Source organism: Grampus griseus (genome assembly GCF_964374135.1).
Source record: "Grampus griseus genome assembly, chromosome: Y".
In the NCBI taxonomy this organism is placed as follows: Eukaryota; Metazoa; Chordata; class Mammalia; order Artiodactyla; family Delphinidae; genus Grampus; species Grampus griseus.
The window spans coordinates 17,368,067-17,376,785 of NC_139016.1; the positions used below are offsets into that span (position 1 = coordinate 17,368,067).

Below are 8,719 nucleotides of genomic sequence, written 5' to 3' on the forward strand. Positions count from 1 at the left end.
TTCCAAAATAATTTATGCAAACAGTATATATATTGTATGACCATATCCATGACAAACACAGCATTAACTAGGGACACAGTGGTAGCAAAGATATCACTCAGTGATTAGGCAGAAATGATTAAAAGAAACGAAACACAGGAGGCTTGAGTTTAAAAGGACCATCAACATATATATCTGTCCCCTAGCTTATTATTCTATTATTATGGCATCAGGAAAGATTCAACCTACTCTTTTATTTTATTTTTTTTGGTATTATAAACAAATGATGTAATTACTTATACTAATCATGTTCTAAATTTTTTATATTTTATGTTTTGACATCTTTTGAAGGGCCTTGCTGACTGGGGAGACTGTTCCTCCCAGGTCTAGCTAATTTCTAGAGGCAACAAACAACTGTCATATACAAACTAACTAATCCCAAGTCCATACCCCCAACCACCTCCTTATCTAACACTTACAAATGACGACCATGGTTTGGTTCCTGGCCAAATCAACCTCTGGCCAGGAACCAAACAACTAGGAAAATTCCCTAGGCCCCAAAGCTTGCTGGGATTATTCAAACTAGCCAGTTAGTTCTAGGATGTTTACCCTACTTTGCCTTGCTTTCCCTGAGGATACGCTGATAAAGGCTGTGGCCTATGCCTTCTCCCTACTCTTTTCTGCCCCCCACAGACACTAATGTTTCCTTCCTCCTGTCGCCCCATGTGGCATGGTATTCCTCTTGCTTCTAGGGGCACTGTGAGTAACATTAAAACTTTTCTTTCAAAGGCACTGAGATCTCCCTGTTGGCATTCAGGCATTTTTATAAATTAAGTCCTGGGAACAAATTATAATACTCATATAATGGCTGCATGCTATTATGAAAGATTAATTGAGTTAAAACAGGAGTGCATGCACATCTAAAATTTGAATTAAAAATTTTAATTTTAGTACAATCTTTCACCCTACCAACAATATACTAAGATCCCTAGTTCCTTATCCTTGACACATTTTCGCTTTTTGGCCAATTAGTTATTGTAAAAAGAAATATGTAACTATTTTATATTTTCAATTTGTAAGGTAAAACATTTAATTATTTAGTAAGGTTAATGTAAGAGGAATCTTGAAAACACACTGTGAAAGACAACTGCATCAGTTTGTAGGCATGGGACTCCTAGGTGCCTTGTACGTTTATAATTTCCGCTTATATCATATTAACTATACCATGACATATTCCCTTAATATACTCTATAGGTGATGGCTGGCAAACCAAATACCTTTTAAAAGACCTAATACCTGCTTGTCTTAAAATATGAACTAACACAGTACTACTCTTAATCTTTCAGACATCTTACTATTAATTCCTATATTACATACACTTATGTATGAAGTGGAAAAACGATGTACATGTTAGTCCTCACAATTTCTTTGTCACTAGATTTACTTGTTTTCTTTTCTGCTTTACTTAGAATTTATTTGTATTTTTTCCCTGGTAATAATGTTTTGGAAATACAACTCCTTTCTTTATTTTAGTAACCATATGGTTTTCAAGAATTTTTAAAACCTTTCCAGCACAGTGGACAATCCCATTCGACTAAAGATCATTTGATTGTGAAAATTTTTTTGCTTTTGACTGGCACTGACAACTTTCAAACGTATCTGTTTCCAAGTTATTACCTGCTCAGTTTTTCTTATTCAACTCATTTTCAGACACCTGTCTCTATAAAGAACTAAAGTATTAATGCAGAATCCATTTCAATTTCAATAATCTGAACATCACTATTACTCATTTCTTCATTCTACATTACAGTGTTAAGTATTTTAAAACTTAATAGTACTAGGATTATTCACAACATAACTAAAGATACACACAACCTTATGCTAAGATATTTCAGAAGTAGACACATTCAAAATTTTATGAAAATATACGCAGACATACAAAACAGGCTAAGCAAAACAGGCTAAGCCAAATAATAAGACTGTACCTATTCATATTTAAAATTTTCTGTACATTATGATGTGTGACATCTTGAAAGGTTTTCTGGCAGTGGAGAGACTGCCCCTTCCAGGCTAGCAAATTCTTCAAGATTGGACTCACCAGAGAGCACACCTTGATAAGCAAACTAACCAGCCCAGAGCCATATGTCCTGTGTCTGGCTCCTGCACCCCAGGAGGCAACATTTCTCTGCCATAATCATGCAGGGTCAGGTGTCAGGAAAGTAGGGACCACCCTGCAAGTCAAAGCTCGCTGAAATTGTTCAAAGTAGCCAATCCCAACCTGCCCTTCCCCTGGAAACCTAAATAAAGGCTGTGGTTTAGGCTCACCCTTCTCTCCTGCCCCACACTCATGTTTCTACTATATTTTGTTTTCCTGAGCCTTTCTTATGTCACCTCATCTGACTGCCCATCTCATAAAAGAACACATAATGAAAACCAATGGTTTAAAAAATAAACTATATAGTATGCTTAATAAAAACATCACAAGATTCACAAAAGTTCACCCTTAAGACAACAATAGAAGAATACACGTTTGCTTTTAAAATGTACAAAAGGAAAACTACAAAAGAAAAATACTGCACACCATACCTATGAAACAACTCATTCACTTTCAATTAATTCAACCGTGAACCAGCTATAGGTTAAAAAAGAAAAATGTCTTATACAAATGGACTGTCCCTAAAAGGGAGTCCTAGATGACCTTTGGCAGTTTGTAGGGAAAAACAACCAGGCACTCACATCAGGCTGTAGTCTTTTTGCCCGCCGACTATAGCTGCTGAACTTGGAAGGCTGCACAGACTGTCTAAGAGGAATGCTGTGGGGTTTGTATTCCTTGTCTTTCTCCTCAGTGTCAAATGGTTGAGTGTTACACTGCTGGGGATATAGGGAAAAGTGAAGTATCAGGAAATGTGTAATAGTCACAATCAGCAAATAACTGATTCTCTCATCCTAAATCTCTGGCAAGAAAAGCTGTACTTCTTGGTAAATTATAGAAATCTACCCTTCTGTTCTTTGGAATGACAGAACACATCATGAAAATTCCTCTACATCTTTGCATACATATAAGCAGTAGTGAAGGCCCACAGTCTTGGACCAAGGTTTGAACCTGGACTTCCCCCCTTACTTTCTGTGTGCCTTATGCACTTCAAATCTAATAGAACCAGGTAAGCTAAATTTAATATGTTTGCACACATACATGATACACACGTAGTTTTAAAAAGTGTTCTGGAGGTAATAAAACTTTAAAAGTTATTATTTAAGATAACCAGCTAAATCAGTTGCCACTCCTTGTTAAGCCCAAGTCACACCATGGTTTTATTCCTAAACTCTTTATACATGAACTATCCTCCGAAAATTTAATAACTCTTAAGAATTATCTTTTTCACAGAGGATGACTAAAATAAGAACTGCTTTTCTCTAACTCCTACTTTAAGACCTTGTCCATGAAAACCCTAAGACAGAGGGAAAGGACACTCCACTTCCCATGATCTAACCTAGAAGGTGTAAAACCTCTTCACACATGATACAAAATATTTTACAGGGCCAATTCTTGGAATTTCTAATTTTGTCAATGAGCTTAAAACTCTCTAAACCTTGACTATTCAGAAGAAATCCCAACCAGAAAAGGGAAGGTAAGAGGAAAAACAGCAAAATCACATTAGGCTCCAAACCAGCTAAGGGACCTCACCAGAAGGTTAGCTCCAGACTGAAACATTTCATAAGGATAAATGATACGTTCATAGTGAGATCGTAACAGGGAGCCAATGTTTTTGCCTGCTGGGTAGTTGAGGCGCTGGGCAACTCGGGCCCATCGTCGGTCCTTACAGATGGCTTCATAGCCACCTTCCTCCATCACAATCTGAAAGGATAAGAAAGGGTATAGATTAACTGTGAACACATTGGAAAAACCTAAAAAATTGCAATGAGGCTTAAAATGAGTGCTCTCTGCCCCCCAGTACCAATGATTCCAGGTCTCAAATATTGTGTCAAGCAATGTTGGCAGGACTATGAACCAAGTGAAAGTTAAATTAGGGTTTTCATCTTGAAGACTGAGCCCTAGTTTACCTGCTCTAGTACTAGTTGGTATAGGAAGTCCCATCAGACTGAAAATCTGCATACAAGTGACTCTCTCTAAGTCCTGGTTTCTATGAAAATCTAATAAATCACTGCTGGAGCACTGAGGGAAAAAATGTTGGCGGACTCTTGTCTTCTTTCCTTTCCTGTCCAAAGACAATGTTCAACAACAGATGTGTCCAAAGTAAGGTTTTTTATTTGTTTTTCCTTTTAAAAGCAGAAGTACTCTTACCTTACTAAGACTGTAGAGGTCCAAGATCCTCCGCTCCACATTGGGAATTTTTAAAGAAGAACCTTGAATTTCCCAGAATTTTGCAATCTGGTCCAAATAATTCAGTTTCACTCTGGTCTGAGCCTAGAGAATAGAGAGCCCTATGAGTTTGTCTTACTCCTTATCCGAACTTTGGTGCAGTATGAAATGGATGAGCAAGTATCGTTCTGTATTTTCTATGGTTTTCTACTAGGCTAGAATCTAGGCTTCACTGCCTTTAACACCACTGTTGTCCATAAAAAGCTCAAATAAACTAATTCTTTCACGTGAGAGGAGGAACTCAGAAAGTGATGCCTCAAAGTCAAAACACTTCGTGCCTAAGTTTAAAGCGTTATCTTTGGGCTTACTGAATGCTGAATAAGAGTATTTAGGCTCAATCTAATATCTTCCTCCAGATAGCCATCTAGAGTCTACAGAAACACAACTGAAGGGAATAAAGTAGTTTTCCTTTCCATGTCAAAAACTTAAGACGTGAGACCAGTTTATGAACTATCATTCTCTTACCCTAAGTCATTTTGGTGCTTTTAGTCACCAACCACAGTCAAAACTTCTAACAGACAATGCCAAACCATTCATATACTTTCCAAAAATAATACTAAACCGAATATGGACACTCTTGAGTACTTTAAAAAACAAGATTTTCCTCTCCTACTTACTCTAACCCATTCTTAAATACAGTCATACATACACCACCACCAGCCTTAAGGTAGAAATTCAGGAGGCCAGATTTTTGCTCTGTACTTTGCTTTTGTTAAAGAAATCAGGGAAAATCCAAAATAATAAAATACGAAGGTATGGGGGAAAAAATGGGAAAGACAGTATCTCTTTTCTTGATAGGTCTAGTTTTAGCCCATTTATGGCAGAAAAAAATATGTGATTCATCTCCCTAAATTTAAACCCTCTATATGTCCTGCCATTCTGCACAAGACTTTTTGCAGGATCAATATTGTTGGAAATAATGAAGCTGGTGTTACAATCAAAATATATTTACTTCAAAACCTAACCTCTTAAATGCGTTGTTATCAAACTACAAGCAAAACAAGATTACAGCTGAGATTCCACTCTAAGAGGGTGACTTAAATATTAAAATACCTCTAGTTCATTTAGCCTCTGGATGCGTGGAGTAAATTTGAAGTTGTCGACTTCTACTGCGAACGGAGGCTGCCAGTCCTAAAATAAAGAGAAACAACTTGGTTATTATGGCATAACAAAGGATAAAGATAGAACTAGAACCACCTGTTTCTATCTTAATATCCCTCACTTTTAAGACATTACTATTTTTGCCTCTAAAAGCCTCAAGCTGTTGCATCTTTAACACTAGGTCACTGGGAAAAAAAAATCTACTAATCCAAAGGTCTGCTTGGTATGTCTCCTCCAAAAAAAGACAACAAACAGAAACAAAAGAAAAAAGTCCCAAATTCTGACAAAATGAGGCCTAAAGCTCACTTTAAGAACAAAGGACAAAAAGGCTGTGAGAAAGGTCCTTACTGAAATGAGGATAACCCTATTATGAACAAGAAACTGTTTAATTTTCAAACTTAGACCATTATCTTTTCCTACTCTTGGTGGTCTGGAAAAGATCAACCAACGCAAAACTACTATACCGAGAAAAGTACTGCCATTGAAATAGAAAAAAAGAGAATCTGGGAGTCTGGCTCAGCATGTAACTAATGAGCAGCATGCTGTGCAGTAAGTGGACATCTACTCTGGATGTCATATTAGTTGTTTAAACTGATGGCCTAGGTTCATTTCAATTTGCATTCAAAATTCAGTCAAATAACGGTTTCAATTAGCAGTTTTAAGTATCCCAAAACAGAAGAGAAGACTCTAAGTGAAATAACAGTACTTCGGTTGGTGGTAGGGGTTCCATATCCCTTCCCATTTTTAGGTATGTTTATTATACACATCGCAGGTCATATGAGAAAATGTAAACAACGGAGGCTCAGTGGCACAAATTCATGCAACTTTTCATCGGTTCAATTACATATCAAATAACTTGGAATGAACTAAATGTCATTTAAAGAAAGTATAAAAGACACATATCCCTATAATAGAGATGGGTGTAACACTGGCACAGTTGAGAATTGGTACCGATTCAGGTTTTTTAGTTATTCACATAAATTTTTTGTTACTCCACGAAGTCTAGTGATAGGATATTAGTTTTCCGACACCAGCGCGTTTTAGTCAAACATTTACAAGGGGAGAAACTAGGAGCTACCTGGAGGATTCAATTAACTGGTTCCGAATCTAAGGCGTTGTTAAAGTAGCACAGTGGTCCTGCGGTCACTGCAAAAGTCACCTTCAGGCCAAATTCTGCTTTAGAGGCTTACCGCGGGTGGGCGAATCTTGCAAATACCCGATTTCTCGGCAATGGGCCTGATTTTCGCGATGTAGCCTAGGGGGTCTCGAAATTCTGCCCAACTAGGCTCGAACACCGGACACTCTGGCGGCGGTAGGAAGTCGTCCGTCTCCGGTTGCATGTCGGGCCCGAACGCTAATCTGTAAAATACGATTTTGCTGTTTTTTTCAATAGCGCATGGATCCTTACTACATAAAAAGTAAGTGCCACACAGCCTTTATTTTCTAGTAAACTCCCGAGTTATTTTAACGCATTTACCTGCTTACCAATCGTCAAGGACGCGTTTTAACAACCACCATCTTGAACCGCCAGCCGTTCCGGTCTCTTTGCGTGCCGTGTCACTCCGCGCACCGATTCTTCAGCAGTTATCTACAAACCTGAACGACGTTCTGAACGCCAGGTAAAAGCTGAGATTGCAGAAGCAAGTTCACCACCGTAAAATCACCACAAATTAGCCGCTAGCGTGATATTAAGTAGTTCTTTAACGGAACAGAGGGGTAGAGTTACGACCAGAAGCACCGGATCTTTTTTTTAATGTGCCATTGCGCATGTTACGCCTGCGCATTAGCGAGGAAAAAAAAAAATCTGAAAAATCACCAGTGTGGCTGAACACTGAAACTGCAGCCCAAATGTTCCTCCGTTACTCCACCAGTGTAAACCACAGCAACGTGCATGCGTTTGCCAAAACGCAGTTTCTCTAGACACTTACCGAGTTATCTGTGACAGGCCAGGCTTTATGGGAAAAGAACCCGTTGCAGGAGTTTTACAAACCTGGAACCATGATAGAATATAAATTATTTACGTTCATGTACAGTACTTCACTCACGACCCACTTTCCATGCGCACGTTTATTATTCCATTTATGCAAACTGCAGATTGGATTCTTAATAGCAAAAAAAAAAAAAAAAAAAAAAAGCAAAAAACAAAAGTACCGTGAAAACACTCTGACTACAACTTGTCCCGCTTATTTCTACGTTATTCTTTCAGTGGATGGAATAACTATGCTCAATTTTGCGGTGTCGAACACTTCACTGTTTTCTCAAAACAAATTCTATTTGTTCGTGAGGTTTTATGTTAAAACAAGCTGTTAACACTTTGCTGTCCATAACATTATTTACAGTTTTTTACGTCTTTGTTAATGAGTGAAATTTCCCATAATTGGTGTTCTCCACTTAGCTTGAAGTCAATTTTACATTTGTAAAATTTATTTCATGGTATCTTCTTAGCGCTATATTTTTTAACATTTTGCAAAATTTAGGAAGTATCCATTTCTTTTAAAAAATGCTTTAAAAAATTAACTGTTAGGCCCCGTTTTAAAGGGAACTGGAAATAAATCTTTGATTCAAAGTTTGTTAGTCTGACTTGAATATTGTTTTATTTAATTCTATTCTTACCATTTATGTTTTTCCAGAACTTTATCCACTTGATCTGTGTTATCAACATTATTTTATTATGCTAGATTAAACATTATTTATATTTAAATGTTTTTATGTTTATTTTGTTTCTATCGTGTGGGACTTTTACTTTTTTTTGTTTCATAAAATCAGATTTGCCATAGTTTACGCAGTATTATTAATCTTTCAAATGATTAGGTCTTTCAAATGGTTAGATCTACTTCTACTCCACAATTTTTTAATGCGTATATTTATTGTGTATTGAATTTGTTAATTTCAAGAGTGTTTGCACTGCCAAACCATGCCTGAGAATTCAAACAAAGAAATGGTACAATGGACAGCCTTATCCACCCATCATACAGCATGTTAAAACTTCATTCATGTGTATTTTGACAATATCACAATCTTCTTTAAAAAGTTACAACAAGGGTTGGAATTTTTAAATCTCCTGCAGGTCTTCAGATTTCTAGGACAGTATGCCATTAAATACCAGTTCCACATATTCATATTAGTTCATTCTTCAATAACATAAACCCCAGCAAAATTTTGCTGGAAAAAAAGGCATACTTTTCAGGGGAAATATGTGGCTAAGGTCCAAGACATTATTAAGAGTTTTGGTTGCCAAATGAAGTCTTCATATTAACC

The 8,719-nt window shown here is 37.0% G+C and overlaps 1 protein-coding gene across 7 annotated transcripts in view; it reads right to left on the reverse strand.

The window, feature by feature from the left end:
• The window catches only part of LOC309817678 (lysine-specific demethylase 5D-like), a 44,588-nt gene extending 37,440 nt beyond the window's left edge, over positions 1–7,148 (reverse strand). For 4 of the 7 annotated variants that reach the window (XM_082646949.1, XM_082646947.1, XM_082646948.1 and 1 more), the window contains exons 1-6: positions 6,939–7,148; positions 6,652–6,820; positions 5,414–5,491; positions 4,283–4,405; positions 3,665–3,835; positions 2,716–2,850 (exon numbers count right to left, since the gene is read on the reverse strand). In XM_082646949.1, coding sequence (XP_082503075.1) covers positions 2,716–2,850; positions 3,665–3,835; positions 4,283–4,405; positions 5,414–5,491; positions 6,652–6,801 — 657 coding nt within the window. In that variant the 5' untranslated portion in view covers positions 6,802–6,820; positions 6,939–7,148. The remainder of the gene's footprint in view (positions 1–2,715; positions 2,851–3,664; positions 3,836–4,282; positions 4,406–5,413; positions 5,492–6,651; positions 6,821–6,938) is intronic. The other 3 variants (XM_082646950.1, XM_082646946.1, XM_082646945.1) reach the window with 2 other exon arrangements.
• Between the last annotated feature and the right edge of the window lie 1,571 nt (positions 7,149–8,719).